General features: G+C 45.6%; 1 protein-coding gene across 1 annotated transcript in view; it reads right to left on the bottom strand.

The window, feature by feature from the left end:
- Positions 1–23,081, bottom strand: part of PLPPR5 (phospholipid phosphatase related 5) — a 93,678-nt gene extending 70,597 nt beyond the window's left edge. The window contains exon 1 of the mRNA XM_083511229.1: positions 21,816–23,081. Within this exon, the coding sequence (XP_083367355.1) occupies positions 21,816–22,085 (270 nt within the window). The 5' untranslated portion in view covers positions 22,086–23,081. The remainder of the gene's footprint in view (positions 1–21,815) is intronic.
- Positions 23,082–25,840: the final 2,759 nt, after the last annotated feature.

The following is a 25,840-nucleotide window of genomic DNA, read 5'->3' as shown; positions in this document are numbered from 1 at the left end:
GTGCTATTAGAAGAAGTGTTTGCTTGTTAATGCAATTACTGTTGTACGAAACTTGAATTGAATCCACAGCAATTCTAGGTGTCTACCTTGTTGAAGTGGATTAAACAGCTATTGGTAATCAACTGGCAGCCGAAATGCAAACTAGGACCGGAGGTTGTAGGAATTGCTGTGATACATAGCAAGCCTCTTCTTTCAGGTGACCATTGTTGAAAAGGATGCTCAGACTTTGCACTTGGGTACTTTTTAAAAGAACAAAGGGGTGGATTTTTTAGCCTTATATAAGCACCTTCTCAGATGAACAGCACCGAATGCTCATACCTGGCTCTGTGTCGTTTGCCCAGGTAAATTAATTTTATAATGAATGATTTTAGAGTGCTGTTGTGTTGTACTTTTGCACTGTTTTATTGTTGTTAGCCGCCCTGAGCCCGGCTTCGGCTGGGGAGGGCGGGGTATAAATAAAATTTATTATTATTATAAAGGCAAAACAAAATTATGTACTTCTGTGGAGGCCGTTTATGAATAAATATCTCACCTTTCCATTGATACATACACAAGAATGCCTTCACGCATCAAATGGCAAAAAAGAAGATGTGAACCTAGAACAACAACAATCTGTCCTTTCCTAAACTTCTGCCTCTTGTGCAAACAAGCAGCAATAAAGCACATTAAGATCTTCAGGCCATCCATGCGTGATTACATCGCTTAAGGTACAGCATCTCCAATATTCTCCCAGGACACTCTTGCTCCATGCTCCCTTCCCTACTCAGCCCTATGAATTTAAAGCCATCTTGTAGCAGTGGGCATGAAAACCCCTAATAGGTGAGTAAGAAATGAATTCAAGCATGATATTGCAGCAATCAGATGTGAAATTTTGGAGACTCAACAGCCTATGGTCAGGTGTTTGCACAATGCAGAATAGAACAAATATATGCCAGATGGATATTCAATACTAACTTCCTTTGAAATTCAAATCTAACAGCAATTTTAAAATGGTTGCTTCACGGCAACCATTATACCAACAGCTATAACTGGAAGCCACAAATGCTCCACTCTATTGGAAATTTAAAAAAAATAGGGAGTGTGGATGAATCTTAGTGAAACATCAACTATTAAAACATGATATCTGCATACACACATATATATATATATATATATATATATATATATAATGAAAGGATCAGATGTTTGGTTTATTGTTGATATTTCAGTAAAGCCTCTTGAACATCTCACATGGGCCATACAGTCAGTAAGTAGCTGTCATGGACTGGCTGGATTCAGAGGAAGCATCAACTGGGGAACCCCCAAGGGAGGAAGGCTCAGAGCCCAGAGATTGGTGGAGGAATGACGACATAGGCGCCGACTCCATGGGGCCTGAGGGGGCCCGAGCCCCCTCAAAAATTCGTTTGGGGGGGCTCCGCCCCCCAATAATCTCGGGCGCCCCTCCAGCAGAGCGCCACCGCCGCCCCTCCCCCAGCCCAAAATGCACAGGGTCGGGCTGCATGCCTCCTGCCCTCCCTCCCGAGCAAAAGCTCCACCCAATTTCCTTCGGAGCTGATTAATAGGCGCAGCACGCTCTCCCCTATTCGCTCACGAGGAGGCGGCGCCACTTTATCTGCATATTCATGAGCTTATTTATTATTCATGAGCTTTCGCGGGCTCCCCCAATATTTTTTATAAGTCGGCGCCCCTGAATGACGATGAGTGTTCAGAGGGAGAAGAGGGAGCAGACTGGGAGGAGGAGGTAGAGGAAGCTGAAGAGGCAACAGGGTTTAGCGAGCAGAAGGAGGCAGTGGCAGAGAGCAGTTCAGAATCAGTGGCAGAAGCAGAGGCTGGAGAGGAGTGGGACCAAGAGGCAGAGATGAAGCAGGTTGCTGAAGAAGCCAGGGAGTCTCCCCTTCCTGTTGCGACCAGCTCCCCTTCCCCCTGGTCTCCCAGAACATGGAGAGGAATGGGGGGGGGACAAAGAGAGACAAGACAAAGAAGCTGGGGAAGGAACTGGGGGAGGAGCCTCAAGAGAGCAGTGGAAGGCACCGACTTTCAGTCTTCACAACTGCCTCATTGGGGCAATACCTACAGGGAAGAGATGATGTGATCGCTAGGCCTGCACTGTTTGGGCATCTTTGAATAAAGAGTTAACATCACTGACACTGGGTGTTTTATTGCTGACCTCCTCCCAACAGTAGCCTTTGGCAAGCTGTTTGTTTCCCCCCTCAGTGTGGGAGATGATAATGCAGGGTTGCCTTACAATGTTGTTGTAATCTTTACAAATAGATAATGAATGTGGAGCGCTTTGAACACCTAAAAGCGCTATACAAATGTTTGGTCACTTTTTTTGAATAATGAGTGCGGGTAACTAGTGCCAACAGGATTACAGTGGTACCTCAGGTTAAGTACTTAATTCGTTCCAGAGGTCCGTTCTTAACCTGAAACTGTTTTTAACCTGAGGTACCACTTTAGCTAATGGAGCCTCCCACTGCTGCCGCACCGCCGGAGAACAATTTCTGTTCTCATCCTGAAGCAAAGTTCTTAACCCGAGATACTATTTCTGGGCTAGTGGAGTCTGTAACCTGAAGCATATGTAACACGAGATACCACTATATAGCCAAAACAGAGCCACTGAGAAACAAGACTGGAGTATCTGCATGCTTGGGGGAACCACTAAGTGTTCAGGAATACAAAACAAAAAAAAACTTTTGACAGAATATCCAAGGGAGCAAAAACTCCAAAAAAATAGCCCATTGAGGAAATAGTCGTGGAAATAGTTAGTGGTTGACATGGCAAAACTGCTCACCTGACCACCTATCAATGTTTGCCCTACGGCATACTGGGAGGGCAAGAAGGAGGGGCGAGGCAGCAGCAAGATGCAAATGTGATGGAGTCAATCCAGCTCTCCTGCCAATGCAATTGCACCACACCAACTTTGCCTCCTTCTCACCCTTCTGGTATGTCACAGCAACAACCGTGATGGGAGCACAGGTAAGCAAAGGGGCACCCTACCTTGCCAGCCACTGCTGCATGGGAGGATGGCTATCAGAAAAGCAAAACAGAGAAGTTTGGGTGTGGAATGGAAGGCTGGAGGAGAGCATGGCTGGCAGGCACCCTGAGCAATTAGGAGGTGAGAGCACCATTGCCAGCAACATTTTGTTGTAGGTTCCTCGTACATTATATAATAACCATCTTAGGTGACATCTACTCTGACACTTCTGACTGCTGCCTTTGATCATTTATCTCTTCCCGTGCTTCTATTTCATCGAACTGTCAACAGACTTGCCTCTAGATGGCCACCTAAACGTCAATGTGAATTATTTCCAAAAATGTCTCTGCAAAGTTTTTGCATAATATGCATGTAAACCTGCCTTTTGCAACTCATCTTTTCCTGCCAGTATCATCCTTCCAAATATGCCTTTTGAAAACAGGGAAGAGGGTGTTTCTTCCTTCCATGTGATTTAACAACCACGTTATTTTTAGTGTTTTTCTTTTGAACCAACACATAACAATGTGTAGAGTTAATGCTTAGTATAATAATGCTGACAGGCAAAAGTGCTTTATAGACAATGTTCGACAATGACAACAAAGGGCTTTATTTTAAAGTAAGTTCTTGTAGGTGTCATGCTACACACAAAACAGCACTATGCTTCCATTGCCGTAGTAGTTCAATTTTTGATTTTTTTCTTTCTTTCTTTCTCCATGAAGGAAGCTGATGGAACTATTAGGGTGGCATAAAATTCCTGGCTTCCTGGAAATGCATTGTGTGACATTTCCTTCAAGGCACCTTCTGCCTTTTTGAAGATACAATCAGGTTCTCCTTGGTCAATTGTTAGTTGATTTTTAATACAGCTTTGGCATCCATACAGATTTTGCAGATTACTTATTTGCTGCTTTTGAAATTTCAGTGCACTTAGTATAGGGTTGCCATATTTTAGTTTTGACCAAAGTTGTTAAGCTTCTTCTGCAAACGACACTGCCGACATGGCATACATACAGATTTTCCAAGACATTAAAGCAATTTCCGCCCGGACACTATTTCCGACGGCTGATTACCGGTTAGGTCCAAGAAATTCCAGACGTATGGTAACCCTAACTTAGTATTAACATCCCAGGCCTCATGTTACCAATCTGTTTGTTTTTTTAAAAAAGCAAACAAACAGTTAAACCATTTTGGGGTGGCACAGGGGTGCTGTAGGAGCAACTGTCCCCAAAGCCACTTCTGCCCTACAGAGGAGGTGGGGTTGCGGGCTTCACAGCCCCACCACGCATGTGGCGGCTGGAGCCCTGCCCCCGTGTGATTGGAGGGATTCCCAGCCATGTCACCCCCTGGCCAGCCAATCGGCTGGCTCTGGGGGCGTGACCTGCCCTATTTAAGGCAGAACACAGCTGGGGATCTCCCTGTTTGCCACCTGCCAGCTGTTCCGGTTTTCCCTACCCTCCTGCCCTATAAGGTTTTTGTTCCTTGATCTTGCCATGGACCTTGGTTGGTCACCGTTGAGGGGCCTGGTAGGAATTTTTCCACTTGGCAAATTGGCAGCAGCCACTTGGTTTTCGCCTACCTCGTAGCAAATTGTCACAACTTTCTTGGTATTGGCAATTAGGCATTGGTATTGTTCTGTAGATGGAAGAGGGTAGGTAGCGCCATCACCTGCCCCGCATATCGAAGGACAGTCCGATAAAGGATTCCAGGGGGCGTGGCTCTGTCCGAAGCCTGGGGAGGTGAGGGCCTAATGCAAACCCCTAATCGGTGACCCCGGGGGAGTTCCTAGTTGATGTTAACCCTTCCTGGACTTCAAGCGGACGGGCTAAAGTCATATATAGTCAGTTAGGACCAATGCCTAAGCCAATACCACTCATCCCCTGTAACCAATAAAGTTGTGGCCTTATTTGGCCCATTAACCTTAATAATTGTGTCATGTGTCATTATTTCCATGGGGGAGGGGGGTGGGAACTCGCCACGCAATTGCCGTATCCCTATTCCACTAGTAGGAACATCTCCTGAGCAGAGTTTGACTCAGAGGAACTTAGGACTCAAGCCAGCATTCTGAAGATGGCATTAAGAGAGTTATCATTGCCTTATTCAGCATTAGTATTGACATTGTTTGGTGGAATTAAACGCACAGGAGGAAGGCTGAAGATTTCAGCCTGTCTTCCTAGCGTAGGCAAAACCTAGCAAGAAAAGATCCCTATAAAGTGCATGTCTCTGTGAACGGAATGGAACATCTATCAGCTCCCCTTAAACAGGCAAAATTACCATTAAAATCCGCAAAGCTATATGCCAAGTGGAACAGATGGAAGCTCGTTACATTCTTTTTCCCTTGGCATTTGCTTACCCATCATTCTACTTCATAAAAATAATACACATGTGCTACTCCATTTCCAAGGAACATATCCCTTTATGTCTCCCCTCTTAAAAAGATATTTGACTGGGAAGAGCAAATGGCCCAATGAAAAACTCAACTGCTGAACAGACAGAGATTAAAATGAAGACAAGTTCTGGATTTCCAGTGAAAGGTTTCTGTCTTAGACTTTGTTGCATATTATCCTATATTCTCCTTAATACAATGGTCATAGAACTGTAAAGTTGGAAGAGACCCTAGACCAAAAACCTCCTACAGCGCAGGAATCTCAACTAAAGCATCCATGACAAATTGTACTAACTGTACAAAGGGTACCAACTGGAAACTGCCCCAACCCTGACAAGCTGAGAAACCTATCCTCTTCAGAGCTAAGTGCTACAAATCTCTGTTGCACAAGACTATACAGGATAGGAGTGCTATTTCTGCATTCCTGCATTCAGTGTTTCATTTAGAGAAGATGAGCGATCGCTTTTCTTAAAGAAATATACAGAATTTTATTTCCGAGTTTCCCAGGGACAATAGATTAGAGTGAATCACATCCTATTTAGTGCCATCATGACTCCAGCGAGCCTCAGAGATGTACTATGTAGAGGGGGAGAAAAGTTAAAAGAACTGTTAGTAATCTCATTTTTTCAGAACGCCAAGGCTGGCAGTGCCTCCTGAAACCAGCAGGGGGGAGAGGACAGATTGTTCCTTTGGACTCCAAACACAAACCCTATTACTCAATGGTTTAGAATGGAAGGAATGCTGAATCGCAGACCCCCAATAATCACTGCAGATCTGCAGATTCTCTCTGACTGGATATGACTCTCATCTATGAGAAACCCTCATTACAGGCACAGTTTTAGGGCCGTGTCACCCACAGCCACAGTATGAAGGCTGTATGTGCAACAGAACATTGGTCTTTTCACACCATGCGCAAAACCTTCCATGTCAACTGGGAATTGCAGAGATAAATGAGTGGGTCAGGAGGCCCTTCGGAGACAAACAGGTAGACAAATTGCTTGAGTTACTGAGCTTGTATCTTTTATATGAGGTACCGCAAAAAGAATAGCACATTGGCCTCTTGTGCGGGTGTGAGCACGTATCCAATCTGCTTCTTCAGCCTCGAAACTGCAGAGTATTTAAGACTGTTTTTAACAGGAGCCAAATCAGAAAGCACACACGGACACACGCACACACAAAATGATGCTCATACATGGTGTTGTTTTTTTCAAAAATAAGAATATTACTAAAAGCCTAGCAAAAGGCAAAAGGATTTGCCTGTAATATTCAGAATCAGGCAGCACTTCTATTTACAGTAAGCCTTAAAGTGCTATGGCACCTCAGAGAGTAGCTGGTTTATTGTGGCATAAACTTTCATATGCTGTTGCCTGAAAAAATTCATGCTACGATAAATCATTTAAGCTCAGAGCCAAAGGGCCATGAGTGGAAGAAAACATACCATCCACGCGGCCTCACAAGCCTGTACACAAAGTCATATGCACAACTGACTGTGCGAGGGGCTCTGGCATCAGAAGGAAATTCTCAAGATGCAACTTGATCTCCACCACACAAGTGTTCTGGCATAAGAAACAGAGCCAGCCAGTTCAGCAGTAGCTTGTTCTTGCACCTCTAAAGTGGATCTCAACCTTCCAGCCACAGAGCTGCTTGACATGTTCTGAAGTAGTGGGGGGAGAGGAATCCTTAGTGATTGGTGCTTCCTCTCCTGTTTCTTCTAGCTGAAGAGACAGGATGTGGGGGCAGAGAATGAATGTTCCCCAGAGGGCATTTTCATCTCCCTACAGGACGGAACTTGGAAGGCTGGGGAGATGAAGTATGGTTCACCAGTCCTGTTGGGCCTCTCTGTCACTTTTTCCATGAACCAAAAATGACCCCTAGACTCAGCTAACAGTCTCCTATGGCAGCACAGGAGAGAGCATCAGTCGTGGTGGGGAAGCAAATTTTAAGAGAAACTCACTCCCTATTATTTATCTGCCTATTGAGGAAACTCTGAGAAACCTCTAAGGAATACAGGATTCCCTGGGACACAGTTTGAAACCGCTGCTGTCTACAGTGTTACTGCATAAATCAGTCATCATGAGAGAGAAAGAGAAAACTATCACTGCTTGAATACGTTTTCTGCAAAGGCAAGCAAGGTCAACAGCAGATCAGAAAATCAAGTTTGAAAGACATGTCTCCCTTTGGCTATGCATGTCCTTTCCCTCCTCCCAACACCTACCTGACATGTGCTAGGGAACCACAGCCAATCTGGGGGTTTTGGCAGAGGCCTTAGCTACAGTAATTGCTGCAGACTGGCTGAAGAATTTCTATGTACTCTGAAACTGAGACAAGCTTTAATTATTTGTTTTGGCACCATCAGTTATGAATTGTTTTCCTACATTATTTTCTACTAGTTCAAGGTTTGAAAAGAAGGGCCTGCTGGATCAGGCCAAGGGCTCATCTATTGCAGCATGCTCTTCTGACCATAGCCACCCAAATGCCTATGGTAAGCCTGCAAGCAGGACACTAGCAGAATAGCACTTTTCTCTCCGGTGGTTTCCAGAAACTGGTATTCAGAAGCATATTTCAGAGAAGTGTCCCTTCTTTCATCATCCTTCTTTAGCACAAGTTTAGCAGGACTTTGGAAAACAAGATCAGCTCTTGCATATCCAGATGCAAACACACTTCCGTTTGTTTGTTTGTTTGTTTGTTTGTTTGTTTGTTTGTTTGTTTAGCAGTCTCTTACCCAGCACTGCTCCTTTACACCTTCAACATTAGGGGTACAAAGGAGAAGAGGGGAGGATAGTCAAGGGTTTGGTGAGCATCCCCACTTAGCTCCTTACAAAAGTGCTATTTGAAGCATCTGCGCCCCACCCCCTCTCCTTGAAACAGTGTCCCATTGAACTCACTGGGGTTTTAGTTCTGAGTATATTTCACAGCTGTTCATTATTATTTACTACACTACATTTGGAGACATTAAACGAAAGATACACACGTTGACTAAATCCTACTTCAGCTGGATGTTGGTCACTAAAGTTGTGTGACAAACAGCATCAGCTGAAACATGCAGAGTTAAAGGTTAGCCTGTTCCCAAGCCCAGGGAATTATATGAGCAAAATGTGTAGTTGGGGGGTTAAGAGACAAGACATGCAAAGGCCTGTCTGGTGACCTCAAAACCCTCATCGCTTCCTCAGTCAATCACAGGAATAATCCCAGTGTGAAACAGATGTTAAACCTAATTAACCTGAGAGCCCAAAACCCAATTAACATGTAAATTTCAAGCAAGCACACCTTCTGAACTCCATTTCCTTAAAAAAAGTAGATGACTGAGAGGAGTAAGGGGGAAGAGAGAAACAATGTGGATGGGCTAACCTTCCCACAAGGGGCTGGATATGACATAGCTCTATGCTCAAAAGACCAACAAGTTATGTTTATGGCACATCCCTCCCAAGTAAGGGACCTTAATAGCACACATTTCTCCAATGCAAGGACTTTTTGTAAGTCCTCATCTCTTGATCCACCTCTGCTTAATGGACAGCAAAACAGTTTTAGTCTAGCAGAAGAAAGAACTCACACCCTCTGAGTAGTATCTGATCTGCATTGTGATTTGGTCTATCATTGTATACAGTGAGGTTATAGGCAGTATTACGTACAATGCATACTGAGGACGTCAATACTTCCTCTTTCTAGAGCAGGGATGGCCAACGGCAGGTGCTGCCCCCCCCCAGCCTCTCTGTCTCACCCTCTTGACTCTCCCCAGCCCACACACTTCTCCCCAGGCTACATCCCTCACCCACCTCATTTTATTTTTACCTGGCTAGAATGTGTCTCCTTGGAGACTGATCAATTAAGGGGCTCATGTGCACTTTTAAAGTCCTAAGTGACATAGGCCCCAAATATCTGAAAGTCCACCTTCTTCACTACAGACAGTTTCATGTGTGAAAATCAGCAGAGGAAGCCCTCTTGTTAGTTCCACTGCCTTCAGAAGGTGACGGAGGTGATGGCATTCTCTGTGTTGGCCCCTAACTTGTGGGATTCCCTCCCCACAGAGGTGTGCCTGGCACCTTCACTAGACAGTTTTTACGACATGTTGAAGATACACCTCTTTACCCTGACCTTGATGGTTGGAATTGCACCAGTGGGTCAGAGACTCCTTAACCCTGGTCTAAGGAAATATTGTATTTGGCTACTGGTCTGTTGAAAGGCAGTGTGGGACACCTGCCACGGGCATAGATTGTGTATTTCTATATAAGGTAAAGGTAAAGGGACCCCTGACCATTAGGTCTAGTCATGACCGACTCTGGGGTTGCGGCGCTCATCTCGCTTTATTGGCTGAGGGAGCCGGTGTACAGCTTGCGGGTCATGTGGCCAGCATAACTAAGCCGCTTTTGGCAAACCAGAGCAGCGCACGGAAACGCCGTTTACCTTCCCGCCAGAGCAGTACCTATTTATCTACTTGCACTTTGACGTGCTTTCGAACTGCTAGGTTGGCAGGAGCTGGGACCGAGCAATGGGAGCTCACCCCGTCGCGGGGATTCAAACCACCGACCTTCTGATCGGCAAGTCCTAGGCTCTGTGGTTTAACCCACAGGGCCACCCGTGTCCCTCGTATTTCTACATAGCCTGTACTAATAGCTTTATCCTAAGCATTTGCAATGACATATGCACCCACAACATCAGTATGTCACCATCTAAGTTGCCTTAGAAATGGACTACAAAAAGGATCACGCTCGCTCTCCTTATCATCTATGGTGCCCTCATTTGACATAGATAATGATGACTGGCATCCTGATCTTAAACACATTAGTGATGATATTAAGTCCAAATGGAATCTGACATGTCTCAAAAACAGCAGGATTGCAACGCATGAAAATAATGGATGATTGACACACACCTCTACTGTACATCATTCAATAACGCACCCATCAAATCACAGCTGAAGGCATAAACTGCCTGCATCGCACAGGATTGGGTGATAAGGGAAAGCATGAAAGCTCAGTCTGGATGCTCTGTGATTACTGTTTCACCCATACAACTAATCATTGTTCATACACGGTGCATTTCCTTTACATTACATGAAACAGGCAACACACTATTGTGTGCTATTGAAACAATGGGACCTACTCTAGAGGTATGAAGATTCTCAGTCACTACCCTTGTAAATAAAGCTTTTCTAGCACAAAATGTGGCATTATATCTTATTGAAATATAATTTTTAAAAAGGATTCCATGCAACGTGTTCAGGATTGAGAAAGTTGACTAAAAGGGTAGATGTGCAGAATCCTCTCAACTTCAAGCAATGTGAAATGTATATCTGCATCAAAAGGCAACATTCATTGTTACTCATTTATGGTTGAAAGTGATTAGCCAAGAACCAGTGCATGTACAAAGCTGAAAGCCATGGTTTGCACACTTCACAGATTCCTCCCTTCCCTGGTTGCTATGATCCATGGTTTAGGGTTCATGTTCTCAACACTAACCATGGCTGATATCACTACTGCAATGTAGAGATTAAAAACATAGTTTAAAGAGTTTTTGCAGTCTGGGATTACAAGAAAACCAAATCACCACCTACACTGGTGGTGCATGTATGTACATCATAGTTATCGCTGAAAGGAAAAGGAAGCAAGAATTCACTCCAGAAAGAAGGACAGAAAGTGGGAAGGGAAAGAAACCCACAATATATTGTGCTTTGTAAGACACTGTGCATCTTTTCCAGCAGAGACAGGAAAGCTCTAGTTGCTGTTGGACACCAACTCCCATCAGCCCCAACCAACATAGCCAATGATGGGAGTTGCGGTCCACCATCTGGAGGGCTACAGGTTCCCCACCCCTACTTCACAGGGAGCAGGCATTGTATCTACACATCACCAGGATGTGCCCCCATCAGTCCTGAAATGCTACCAAGTACTAAAATTGACAGCTCAATAAACTTCAAAGAAGGCATCAAAAGGCTAAATCCAAAATGTGAGCCCCAAATCCAAATCTTAATGCTCACGATTCTGAGCTCAATTTTTAACAGATAGGTGGTGATTGCTTAAAGAGCACTGAATTGTTTGGGCAGAAAATTTATTTCCTTCCTTTCTGTTCAAATGATACAAAACGTGTTCACAGCGGTAGCCAGAAAATCATGTTCCACCAAGGACAGGACAAATGATAACAGTGCCAAGAAAGGTGATTTCTGACTGCTGTGCCTTGGGGAGAAAGTCTCGAGATGTGAGAAGTTGACATATTTCTCAAGTTTTCAGGTCTGTGCTACTGTCCTTGAAACAACCAAGTGCCCCATGGCACATTTGTAAGACTAACAAATTTATTATGGCACAAACTTTTTCTGGTCTCTACAGAACCTTATGCCCTAATAAATTTGTTAAGTCTTTAAAGTGCCACAAGACATGTTGTTTTTGCTGCCATCGACTAAAGCAGCAGCCCCACTCAAAGTTGTCCTTGAAAAGCCACATTTTAGCTGCAACAAGACATTTAGGAACCACAACAAAACACCCTATCTAATGAATTATGTGGATTTTTTTATTATTGACAAATAATAATAATATCACATTTATAAGTAAATCACATTTGATTGGATGGTGTTTCTGCTTATTAGTTGATATGCCATATAACCTTTATGTAATGAACAGTGTTCGAAATTAGCCAGCCACATTTCACATCTGACTATTGGCCACTTGCGACCAAGCAAAGATGCTTGGGTGCCAGACATCTGCACCATCTGGAACTGCATGCCTGGGCATCATTGGATCTTGGCTGTTTTCACACACTAATACCACACCCTGTAGAATTCTATCAGTTCTATTTTATCCGCACAGCCAGAATGAACTTCAGAAACCAAAATCCTTTTTCCATGCAGCCTGAGCAGGAGCAGCGAACAACATTACAGTTAATTGTTTTAGCCTATCCTCCCTTACACCCCGCCCGCAATGCCCTGCTCACAGTTGTGAAGAATATCCCTGTGTTATGAATGTCCACGTCACCATTAAGGAAAAGAGGTCAGACTAAGCCAATATATATATGTGGACTGTCCCTGGATCAAGTGACTTTTCTTCTTTAAGTTTTCAAAGCTCTTAACCTTAACTCAAAGTTGCATCTGAACTAGCCAGATGTTTAACTGATAATCACTCACAGTCAGTCCATCATTTCAAAAACAAGACTTTAGAGCTGTCTTGCCCCAAAATGACAACTAGACATGTCGTTTTGGTGACTGTAACCTTGGTTTAAGGATCCATTTGGTCCTAGCTTATAAATCTGAGTTTCTAACACTGGTAATGAGGAGTAGGGAGACCATTTCTGCTCCTACATGGCCCTTGGTCTCTCAAGCAGTGATATTGCCAAAGCTTGAATATGAATCTGGTTTGGTTTATGAACTTGTTCTGCTTATGATTCTCTGTTGCATTACAAGCCAATGTCTATCTAGAATGTTAAACTGCATTCTGTAGCTACAAGGTCAATGTTCAGCACTCCAGGCACCCAAAGTCAACTACTACTGTGCTTGCGCAAAAGGTTTTTTAAAAAATATTGATCCCTCCTTCTCAATGAAACTCTTGTTGAGCCCCGAGAACGTTGAAGCCCCTTTTGTTTGCTGAGTATCCGAGTCAGCTCTCTCAACTGTTTCTTGCAACTGTTGTGAGTGGTGTTGCAGCACCAGCACCAGCCAGCCACAATCCAAATAGAAAACCTTCTCTTGTTGAATGTGTTTATTTGGAGAGGGGGAAGAGATTCATTTTCCAAGCACCTCCCTCCCGTGGCAAGGGAAAGTGCATGCAGCTTGGGGAATTCAGAACAGCTGCTTAACACAACACCTTGCAAAGCACTTTGCAAAACCCATGTGGGCCAAAAAACCCCCAAAACTGTCAGAGGCTGGCTGAAAGCTGGGACTTATCAGGGGCTTGACATAACTGAGCCTTGCCTCTATGGAACCTCACAGCTGTGTGAGGGGTGCTTTTGCTCCTCTGCATACTATGAAGAGTGAGAGAAGGTGGGAAGGAGGCAGCCAGAGGAGCAGCATAGATTTGGAAGGAAGAGATAAACAGAGAAACACTGTCTCAGCCTCAGAGATGACAGGGAAATCCTTCTGGGTTGCAACCTGATGTAGAAACCCAGGAAGTAAATTCCTTACTGGAAGAGGCACTGAGGGAGGTGAGAAGGGAATTTGTCTGCTAACCTCAAGGAGAGTTTGACGATGAGAAGAGTCTCAACTCTCCTATGCTAGGAGCCAGGGACTTACCAAGATACCTCTGAAGGAAAGATGAGTTTGGGGGACTCTGAGAGCACCCCTAAGTTGGCCGCTCTTATCTGGATCAGAGTTCAGAGCAAGAAGGATGCTGAACTGTTGTCATGGTGATGTAATAGTGATTGACTGTTGGCGGGGCTACCCACATATCAAACTTGCCCTATGAGGAGATCAGGATCTGGTCTGCTAGCCAGATTCGGTTCCCCACCCCTGGCTCAGTACCTCTTAAAGGTCAGGAGAAGCAGAAAGACACACAGTTTGCATTTACCAGAACATCCAGGCAAATTACAAGGGTAAATTAAAAGCAACAAAACCATCACAACACTTCGCAAAAGTCATATGCCCAAATGGTTCTGTGGCATCGGGTGCCACAGAAGCTATCAAGCTATCAAGATATTCTTTTTGCATTTTAATAAAATGGTGATAAAGGGATAGAAGAAAACTTTGTTTGACACTGAAAGCAGAAGGGATAAAGCACAATAGAAAAAAGGAGTCATCAAATGAAAGGCTTTTCTAGTCCAGCATCCCCTTGCTCAGATGGGAAGCCTATGGGAAGTACACAAGCAGGACAGGAGGACTATAGCCCTCTCCTGCTATTGCTCCCCAGAAATTGGTATTCAAAGGCTTCTGATCCTGGAGATAGCATACAGCCATCATGCCTTGACCTCCATGAATGTATCTAACCACCTTTCAAAGACATATCTAAGTTGTTGGCCATTGGCACATCTTTTCATAGCACATCTGGTAGGTTAACTGCAGTCCTCCTGGAAAAGTAATATATACACATCATTTCAACTGTAGGTGAAAGATTAGGCTAACATGTATTTCCCAGCTTTCAAAGGCAAGAGTTCAAAAAAGGCAAGCAGTCCTACTAAAGAAACAGGAAGCATAGTAGGAAAGGTTGTAAGTAGAACTGAATAAAAAAATTCTGTATAACAATTCACATGTTTTTGACAAAGAAAAGCACACACAGTGGAGAATCAAGCGAGACAGTTCTCCTTTTCTTTCTTAAATAGATTTCAGGACATAACAGAAAAACTAAAAATATCTTGACATGACTATGACCTCTAGATATTAAATACTTCAATCAGTAAAGGAAAGAGAATACTCAGCTACTTATTCCGCAGTCCAAATTGGCTTCTGGTGGCCTTCGAGGCACAATTTGGGGTACAGATTTTGATCCACACAAAAAATGGTAGAATTGTTTGAAGCTCACATACTTAAGACTCTGCCTCTCTCTTCCATCCTGTCACCATGCCTAAAATTGGCTGAGAGCTCTGTCTTGATTATGCTACCCACGTACAAAAGTACAAGCAAGGAGGAATCTAACAGCCGTTCCCAGCAGTTACTCAACAAATATACAACTCTTTCTTTTGGTTTTCATTTATCTCTGCTCATGTGTCTCACACACACAAGATTTGGAAGATTGTCTAAACCAGGGGTAGCCCATGTGGGGCCCTCCAGATGTTGATGGATTACAACTCCCAACATTCTTGGCCACTGGCTATGCTGGCTGAGGCTGATGGGACTTCAGAAGCATCCAGAAGGCACCACATGGGTGCCTTATCTAAGCTATCGTTTGTAGCTTTAAGCAGCACATTCTTCCCCCTACCCTGTGCACCCCCAAAATCTATTATGAAGGTTCCCCAGCCCTGTGGAGCAGATTTGGAAGTGGCAGGGAGGGAAAAATTCCATTCTGCTAGCACATCTAGCTGAGTACTACTCTATGGTTACCTAGAGAAACTATAGTTAGATTATTAGGAAGGAGCCATAGCAAGCTTCAGACTTCCATTCTGCCCCTCCAGTTCCTTTTCACATGACAGAATGAAAGCTTCCACTTTCCGTTTTGACTAAACTGTAGTATTTCGTTACATATGACGATCTCAAGGAACTTTGGTTGTTTTAGTTAGCTGGATATCAAACCATAGTTTGATCCTGGTTTGTTTTAATGAACTAAAGTTCGAACAAACACTTCCCCAAGTTTGTATGTAGCAGAAAACTGGCTTCGTACTCAAATCTGAAGACACCTGAAGGCAGCCCTGTTTAGGGAAGCTTTTAACGTTTGATGTATTACTATATTTTAATATTTGGTTGGAAGCCACCCAGAGTGGCTGGGGAAGCCCAGCCAGATGGGCGGGGTATAAATAATATATTGTTGTTGTTGTTGTTGTTGTTGTTGTTGTTGTTGTTGTTGTTGTTACTATTACTATTACCTGAGGAAACTGGAGGTGGTTGTTTCTCAATTACTAGGGTCTCTGCAGTCATCCCACTGTAGTGGTGTACTCAGGCACAACTCTTTAGTTTCTCAGATAAAAGTGCCTTTCACCCCATGTGGAAAAGCTGTTTTTAAAGTGTTTCATTCAGTGTGAAACTTGGTTGAGTTTCAGTTGTTGTATGCCACTATGATGACTCAGGACACAAGGGCAGTTCGTAAACATTACTAATGCACATCTCTCTATACATTTCCACCCCCATCGTTCAACCCGGACACTAAGGTCCTCCTCCAAGGGTTGTCTGCTGGTTCCCTCACTGCGAGAAGTGAAGTTACAGGGAACCAGGCAGAGGGCCTTCTCAGTAGTGGTGCCCTCCCTGTGGAACGCCCTCCCTTCAGATGTCAAGGAGATAAAAGAATTACACAACTTTTAGAAGATATTTGAAGGCAGCCCTGTTTCGGGAGGTTTTTAATGCTTGATGTTTTTATTATGTTTTCAGATATGCTGTAAGCTGCCCAGAGTGGCTGGGGAAACCCAGCCAGATGGGTGGGGCAAAACAACAACAACAGCTGCTGCACTAGTCCATCATCACACTATTTGAATTAGCTGTTTTCCAAGGTTCTAAAGGCAGAGGGGGCAGAAGAAAAATGAAGGGACTCCTGCCTGTACTAAATGACTTGGGTATAAGGGAAGGCGCTGGTGGAGGGAAGGGGAGTTTCTCTGTGTAATAATAATAATAATTTAAATATATATATATTTATACCCCGCCCATCTGGCTGGGTTTCCCCAGCCACTCTGGGCAGCTTCCAACAAAGTATTAAAATACAGTGGTCTGTTAAACATTAGAAGCTTCCCTAAACAGGGCTGCCTTCAGATGTCTTCTAAAAGCCTGGTAGTTGTTCTTCTCTTTGACATCTGGTGGGAGGGCGTTCCACAGGGCGGGTGCCACTACCGAGAAGACCCTCTGCCTGGTTCCCTGTAACCTGGCTTCTTGCAATGAGGGAACTGCCAGAAGGCCCTTGGAGCTGGACCTCAGTGTCCAGGCACAATGATGGGGGTGGAGACGCTCCTTCAGGTATACTGGACTGAGGCCATTTAGGGCTTTAAAGGTCAGCACCAACACTTTGAATTGTGCTCAGAAGTGTACTGGGAACCAATGTAGATCTTTCCCGACTGGTGTTACATGGTCTCGGCGGCCGCTCCCAGTCACCAGTCTAGCTGCCGCATTCTGAATTAGTTGTAGTTTCTGGGTCACCTTCAAAGGTAGCCCCAAGTAAAGCGCATTGCAGTAATCCAAGCGAGAGATAACTAGTGTGTGTGCCAGTTTTAATCCCCCGCTGGCCCTAGGCAAATGCCAACGCACTGGGCAGGAGGCTTGGAGGGCAATTTTCGCCCTCCCTCGTCCCATGACTGCCAGAGCATCCCAGCAGGTACCTACATGTCCCAGCAGGCATGGCCTGATGGAGGGCAGGGTGTGGCATGTGTGCTGTCATGCATGCATAAAAGCCCCCCCCCCCCGATGAGGCCCGACCCGACACACCTGGGGATAGGTAGAGTAATCAGATAGATCCATTTCTCTGCTATATGTTTTACATAGCTGAGGAATACATAATGTCCATTCTCCATCAAATGGAGGGCGCTATTTGTGTGGCATCCCCGATCCAACGCGACTTCCAGCAAAGCAATCCTGGACTGCCTCCCCTAGTTGCAAACCTAGAGGTTTCTGCCTAACCTCAGCTCAATGAACCAATCACAGCTGGGGAGGCATAGCCAGGGGAATGGACCAGGTAAGGGAGTCCTCAGTCGGCTCCAGAGCTTCTCCTGCCCAGTGCATTGGCATTTGCCTAGAGCCAGCGGGGGATTAAAACTGGCACATACCCTCCCTTAGTTTAGGCCTTTTATTGCAGGTTAACATCTTATTTACAGGCATGCGGGTGCTGCTATGGTCTTAACAATGGTTGCTGTTAAAGGACCGGGAAGGAATTTCCCTGCATTTGCAGGTTTCGCCATCCCCATAGCAAAACGCCACAACTTTGGTGGTTTCAGGCCTTGGGAGGAATCCTTTGGCCTATCTTCACTGGGGGCGTGAAGCTGTGATACACGGCCCCCCTGTGGCGGCGATCCCAGGGTTCCCCGTTAAAGGGGTTGTGCTGAGGGGAGTCACTGGCCATACGCTGAAAAGTTGTCAATGCTTTCCCCTGTGTGGCAGCGAGATGGGGGGGGGGCCTCTCTGCTTAAACATACATCTTCCAGAGCCAGCCCAATCCCCAGATAGATAAATTGATTAACCCTGATGTGCCCCAGATCCCTGACTAGGAACTGGGAGGGATAAACACCCAATGCCAAAGCCAAGGTCTTCCTGCATCTGAAAGTTTAATAAAGTTGTGGGCAATTTTAATCCCATAACATGCGCCACAAGTCATTATTCTACCTGGGTGTCGCCTGGGGTCGGGGGGGGGGGTCCTCCGCCTGGCCACACAATGCTGTTTCCTGCTTGCAACAAGGCATTTGGAAAGATAAATAAGGAGGAGAAAATGTATCTAACGGCCACTTTTTAAACAGTCTTGCCAGATAGAAGTGTGTAATGAATATTTAACTGGACCACAAATCTCCTTAAAAATTAATATCTTGTATCTTGAGAAACAAGTCTGGCAGCCAATGTGCATTGGATGCAGTGACAGAGTCATGTGATGCAGCTAATTAAAAAGGAGGTTTATTCCCCCATGTGTCCTCTTTCTTTCATGCCATCTCTTTCGATATGAGATCCCTGTATCGGGAATGGCTGATCTGTGCAGAAAGCTCTAAAGGTGCCAAACTCAACTATAGAATCAATGGGACCAATCAATGACAGGGCACAGGCAGTGTTTCTCGGCTGTTTTGAACCCAGCATCCCCTTCTAAACTTGTGCCGCTCCAACCGATCAGCAATCGCCTCTTCCACAGGTGAATATGCAGAGATGCAGTCATGTAGGTACCGCTGACTCTGCTTGTGAAATTCTGTGGACTGGGGTAATAATCCAGAATCGCACAGCCACACAAAAGCAGCTGTGAACTTCCTTCTTTCGAAATCACGTTGGGATGATACAGACACAGCCACAAGTCCAGTGTGGATCACTGAGGATCCACGACAGAGTGTTTTAGATGTATGGAGGTCTTGACTGTGATTTATCATGATCCTCTCCATTCTTGGAACTTCATACACCTAGATTCCCCTGCCCACCTAATGAAGCCAAGCTAACAAAATAACATTCACGCTACATACCGCTGGGTCCATACTGCACTCACATGGATACAAAAATAATTATTTGGAGAGAAGAATAGGGTCCCTAATTGCTCCAATACATTTCATGCAAAGGCACTGTACATTCACAGAATCAGAGTATTGTAGGAAGGGACCACGAGGGTCATCTAGTCCAACCCCTTGCAATGCAAGAATCTTTTGCCCTCATGGACTTGCTAAAGGGTTCCTATAAGGGGCCAAATGTATTAAGAAAATGACACCTTCCGTATGCAATGCCTTTGAGGTTTTTTGCTGACACCGGCAACAGTGGTGTCTATCACATACCTGCTGTTAATTACATTTGAGGTATCTGATGGAAGTAGATTTCAGCTTACATTGCATTTTAAAAAATACCCCAGCGCCCTATGGGAATTATGGGCTAATATTCTCTCTCTCTTTTCCCCTGCCCTGCCACCTCCCTGCACCCCATGTAAGGAACTGACTTGCATCACAATCCAAAGCATGCTTACTCAAGCAAGTCCCACAGAGTTCAGTGTTGCTTGCTCCCAAGTAAATGTGCACAGGATTGCAACCTTAAGTCTCTTTTACTTCAGTGTCAGCAGGTGACATTTTTACAGTCAAATGCTTTCCCTTCTTTGACCCATCCTATAATGCAAGCAAATTTTAATATGTCACTCTCTGTTAAGAAGTGAAGACCCTTAGCTGCTAAAATCAACACAAAATTATAGTACAACCCTGCTTAATGTTCAGTTGTTATCATTTACTGTGTAGATGCGTGGAATGTTTTTTGGGTGTGGAGGTATATGGGGGTTGTTTGTTATATGTATATATATATGTATATATATAGAGAGAGAGAGAGAGAGAGAAACTGAATAGCAAAGAAGCTTTTAAAAAGAGGACAGGCAGTTGCATAGTTTAAAACATTAAGTTTTTGTGTGTGTTTTCTTGGAAGGGTACTCAAAAAGTTTTCCCATTTCCAGTTCTCCCTGGCCTGAGAAAAGCACAATATCATTCTATCCAATGCTCTGTCTTAACATTTGCAAGGTGGGAGGCAACCTGTGCCAGCCCTGGCTTCAATTATTTCTTGATTAGGGCATAAGTTGGCTCTCAGGTTTAAAATCACTCTGAAGACTCGCAGGGTTGCAAGTGTGATTGATTTATAATTAAAGAGACTCCTAAGCAAAGCCCTGCTGTGATGGAAAGGAAATTCTCTCTGAGTTTTAGTTTTCCATTCAGAATTTCCTAGGAGAGCATTGCTTTATTAAACTGCAAATTCCAAAATATTACCATTAATCTTTATGGCCTTAATATTTACTGCTACCAAGGGGGAAATCAGCAGATTCGAGAACAAGACTAATTCTATGCAGTATCTCTCTCTCTCTCTCTCTCTCTGTGTGTGTGTGTGTGTGTGTGTGTGTGTGTGTGTGTGTATGTACACGCACGCATGTGTGCGTTCATGTCTATATATAATCCAGCCCTAACAGCCACACACTCCCCTTTCTGTTCATCTGTTCAATATGGTCAAGGATTATTAAATGATGCTAATGCTTTTGTCAGCTGACATTACAACTTGTACACTGAGCCGTTTAAAGGCAGATGTTTTGTTGCTTTGCTGCTGATATTCTTCCCCAGCCCCCAGCTGAGAACCCAGCTGAACTGCATTACAACACAGCCACATATCTGTGCGTGTGTGTGTAATTACTTCTATTTTTTAAAAAAGATATGTACAGAAAACCACATATAAGTAGCAGGTTTTTAGGATTTCACTTGCACATCATGCCACGTGCCACACCGTATATCTCTTAAATGTACTAGGCAGAAATCAGAAGAAGCACCTGCTCCATTTTAAATAGCGATCTACTGTCAGAAATAACCAAGCTTGTCTTTTTTTTCCCCCCGTTGGCTGAAATATTAACATGTGGCTATTATCAGCAACTGGTCTCCTCCAGAATGCTACCCACCGGATCTGTGACTAACACATGCTTTGAATGGAGCCAAACAAAAATCATGTCAGGGTTGGGTTGGGTTTTTAAAGAAGGATGGGGGCAGGGGAGGCACTATTCCTTCTCCGAAACAGACTAGCACTGAATCTAGCTTTTCTGAAAACCCGAAGGCCCTCTCTCAACTAGCTGTCCTTAGAAAATGGCTGAGAAGAGTGGAGAGCCCCCTCCCCAAATGAGAGAGTCCAACTGGTGGCCCAATTGCTGAACCCATCTCAAAGGCACCAGGGAACAAATTTGGACTCAAGCAAAAAAAAAGGGGTTGCACTATCTGATCCCAATAAAGGAACAGAAGTGCAAGAATGTTGGATAATATTCCAGCACTCAAAATACTAACAAGGCATAGCATGAAGGAGGATTTCTTACCCCCAAACAACTGACCCACTGACAGTGGATTCCACCCCCCTCAATTTATTGCCCCCTCCTTGTGCCTTCCCATAGGTGCCAACTCCTAGGGGCTGAGGTCCCTTTGCCTTCCCGCCCCCCAATAAAATATTTGAGGGCCTCCCCAAAGTTGATAGGCATTGGCATTCCAATGGTGTGGGTGTGCCCCATCATGTGATCAATTATGTGGAATGGGGCTTACCTGCCTCCCCCACCCCAAATTTTATTCAAGTTGGCACCGCTGTGCCCTCCTGACACCTTGTCAACAAGTTGAGCAACTTAAAAGGCGAAAAGCCTATACTGTATATATTTCCCGGGGGTGGGGGTGTGCCAGAAAAAGGGGGACAGACCCAGAGGGTGGGAGAGGGAGAGGGGAGGGACCTCGCTTGCCGACAGCGACGCTTACCACCAGCACGGGCACCCCCGCCGCCAGCGAGTAGAGGAGCACGGGGGGCACCGCGCTGCTCTCCTCCGGGCCCGGGTAAGGCTTGCGATAGGCGCTCTCGTAGCAGAAGAAGCCCTGCACGTTGACCGAGAAGGTGTCGGTGTACTCGAAGTAATAAGCCAGCATCACAGTCCCTGCCATGATCACCATCTGGAAGTAAAGCATTCTGGTGAGAAGAGCAGCAGCAGCAGCAGGAGGTGGTGGAGGAGGAGCAGGAGAGGGCACTGGCATGTACTCCGGCGGCGGCAGCGGCAGCCCCCCTCCCCGGCTGCGCGCTCCGCCCGCTTCCCGGAGGCATCCACCGGGAGAAGGAGGAGGCGCCTTAGTCCCAGGCAGGAGCAGGAAGAAGAACAGGACCAAAGGCGTCCGGGCGCACGGCCGAGCGCATGGATGGCAAGGGGCGGAGGCGGCGCGGTCCTGGGCGCAGGGTCGCGCACGTGGGGCAAGGCCCCTCCGGGGGAGTGATGGAGGCAACGAGCACGGGCTTCCCCCGCGGCAGGCGGAGCCCCAGGCGCCGCTGGAGGGGCTGGGGAGGGGTCCTAAGCGCGCTCCGTCCGCGGCAGCTCTCCAAGGCGTTCCGAGCGAGGCAGGAGAGCGCAGCAACTGCGCGCCGGGGAAGCGGGTCGCGGCGCGCGCGCACACAGCCCTCCGCTGCGACCACTGGGGGGGGGATTTGGGGGGGGGTGTCGCCGGTCCTTTAATCCCGCAGCGTCCCGTATAGATCAGAGTGGGTAGTGGACCCAGCCCCCCGCAGGCGCACGGAAGTCTCCTCTTTGCAGATTTGCCTGCGGGCAAAAAATATATCAGTAAGTCGTTCCAAAAAAAAACACCCAGTTAAATAAATCCCTCAGACTGGAGACTTGGATCCAACAAGCCTTGGAGACGATCCGAGGGATCCTTTCCACTCCGGGAACGGATTCCTTGCCCCCGGCGCGCTCAAAGTTCCATCCTTCGCCGCGGGGATGCGGCCCCCCGGCGCCTCTCCGCTGGCTGCCCCCGCGGCTGCGAAAAGCTCGCCCTGCGCTTAATCCCTTGCCTTGCTTTGAACCGGTCCCTGCCCGAACGCAGCGGCGGAGGCAGCGCAAATGCCGTTTCCAAGGCTGCCGGAGAGCTGGAGGGGGTGGGGAGAGAGGTGGGTGGATTTTGAAAAGGCGCTTCCTTCTCGCTCGCGTCTTTCCTCCCCTATTAAGGATTTTTGGTTGTGTGTGGCTTTTTCCCCCCTTAAAGAAAAAAGCGGAAGCAGTAACTCCCCCGTGCTCGTCAATCGAAGCATCAGCTTCCCATGTGTGTAATATATTATATATACATAATATATATAGCTCCTTCTCTTCCTCCTCCTCCTGCTTTGAGAACTAGCTGCTTGCAAGCTCTGGCATTGCAGCTGGCTCTCAGCTCGTACTAGCTGCTTAGAAACACAAGAGACGCTTCTCAGAATCCAACCATCTTGAGAGGCTTCTTATGCAAACTGGTGCAAACGACAGAAGGGCTGCCCAACGGGAAAAGCCACAACTTGATTTATAGTATCGCTCTGGCTTCAGCAGTACTTTTGATCTGCGGTTAGATGATGTTCCATCAAAGCACCCACACTTTCTAGCGCAATCCCCTCCTCACTTTCCTTATCGCAAAAAGCCCGGTCTTTTGGAGAAGGGGATTTGCTGCACAAAACGTCCCAGTCAGCAGTCATTGTGCAACGTGGGCTTGCCAAAACATGATTCAATCCTACCTGAAAATAGTGACAATCCAGAAATCTCCTAGGTTTGGCCAGTACCTGGATGAGAAGCCACCCAGAATCTCATTGTGTGCCTCCTTGACTTTCATGATGGAAGAAGGATTGGGATACTGAATAAACAAAAGGCACCCCAAGAGTTCTCTTGCATACACAGTATGCTGTTAAAGCACATTTCTCCCCTCAAGGAATCATTGGGAACTGTAGTTTAAGGGTGCAGCTCTGTGTGAGGTAGACTACAATTCCCATCGTGCTTTGAGGTATGCGCTTTGAAGGTATAATGTGGATGCAGCCACTGCTACAGAGTCAATCCTCTTCCACTGGAAAACTGCATGCTACATTTGGGATTGCAGTTGCTTGAGTATTGCAGTGTTTGTATTTTTGTGTGTTTGTATGTGTGTAAGGTTTTCCTCTCTGTTCCATCCACACTAGTGGATGCAACAGTTGCATATGAGACAATGTAGTTGAGCCACTGATGCTGCTCAATGCTTTCTTTATCAGTGCGGCTGTTTTCATACAAGATAAATTTCCTGCGCTGACATCAATTCTGTGAGGCGGGGCTGCATATCTCCAGGATAAGGTTGTCACATAGTGTCACTGGTGAAATGGATCTAAATGTGTATCTATCACAAATAATAATAATAATAATAATAATAATAATAATAATAATAATAATAATAATAATAAATTTTATTTATACCCCGCCCTCCCTGGCCAGAGCCAGGCTCAGGGCAGCTAACACTAGTAAAATTACAGTAAAAACCCAATTTAAAATACAGGTTAAAATGCAATTTAAAATGCAGCCTCATAGATCAAAACCATATGCAATTTAAAATGCAGCTCATAGATCAAAACCACATGGGGAAGGAAGCATAAGGGTCAGACTGAGTCCGAACCAAAGGCCAGGTGGAACAGCTCTGTCTTGCAGGCCCTGCAGAAAGATGTCAAGTCCCGCAGGGCCCTAGTCCCTTGTGACAGAGCGTTCCACCAAGTCGGGGCCAGTACTGAAAAGGCTCTGGCCCTAGTTGAGACCAATCTAACCACCTTATGACCTAGGACCTCCCAAATGTTGTCATTTGTGGACCTTAAGGTCCTTCGTGGGGCATACCAGGAGAGACGGTCCCATAGGTCCGTGGGTCCTAGGCCGCATAGGATTTTAAAGGTTAAAAACAGCACCTTAAACCTCACCCTGTACTCCACCGGGAGCCAGTGCAGTGCAGTGAGAGTCATGCAGTTTTCTATGCACAAGTGACTTACAGGGGAAAAATCATGCAATGTATTCTATAGGACTGCAGGTTTGGAATAAAATATTCTCATAGGCACATCTATGGAATATTAACTACTGTGAAAATCTGGCCTTGATGGAACATTAATACTGGTTTTGTCCTGGAGCAATTATGTTTTTGCTATGCTTGGGTTTGTGGCTAATGTGGCAAACTTTCCTGGGAGTCAACAGTTAGCGTGCAAACAAACGCTGTCAATGGCATCTTTGGTGTATGTTTCTTAGGCGACTTACAATGTCAGTAGCTGTGTGGAATTTCTTTTCGAAATTCTTTTTATCGGACTGGAGAAAAGGCAGGTCCTTTATCAACCCTGTGAAAAGTACTTCCCAAATATTTAGCTATTGAATTAAAGAGAACATTAAAGAGAGCATGACCTGAGCTTTCTAATGTAGGTTGTACTGATTTCATACAAAGAGGGACAATTTCCCTCACTACATTTACTTTTCCCCTCACTACATGGACTCTTTGAATTTGCAGCTCTCCAGCTATCCCTCCCCCACTGCCACAATTGCTACCCTATATCAGAGTTTGCCAACGTGATGCCACAGGAGCAACTATGCCCACCAGTACTTCCTGTGACAGCTGTGGAACTTCCCCTCCAAAATCTGCAATGCTTGAGAGACAGTTTGCTCTTCCTAGTCACTTCCTATATGCACAGGATTGGGACATGGGTGCTACTGTGGTCTAAACCACTGAGCCTCTTGGGTTTGCCAATCAGAAGAATGGTGATTTGAAACCCAGCTCCTGCCAACCTAGCAGTTTGAAAGCATGCCAGTGCGAGTAGATAAATAGGTACCACTGTGGCAAGAATGTAAACGGCATTTCCATGCACTCTGGTTTCCGTCACGGTGTTCAGTTGCGCCAGAAGTGGTTTAGTCATGCTGGCCACATGACGCAGAAAGCTGTCTGTGGGCAAACACCAGCTCCCTCAGCCTGAAAGTGAGATGAGCGCTGCAACCCCATAGTCACCTTTGACT

This window comes from Podarcis liolepis, assembly GCF_965112155.1.
Source record: "Podarcis liolepis genome assembly, chromosome: 6".
Classification (NCBI taxonomy): Eukaryota; Metazoa; Chordata; class Lepidosauria; order Squamata; family Lacertidae; genus Podarcis; species Podarcis liolepis.
This window is presented reverse-complemented; position numbering and strand designations above follow the sequence as displayed.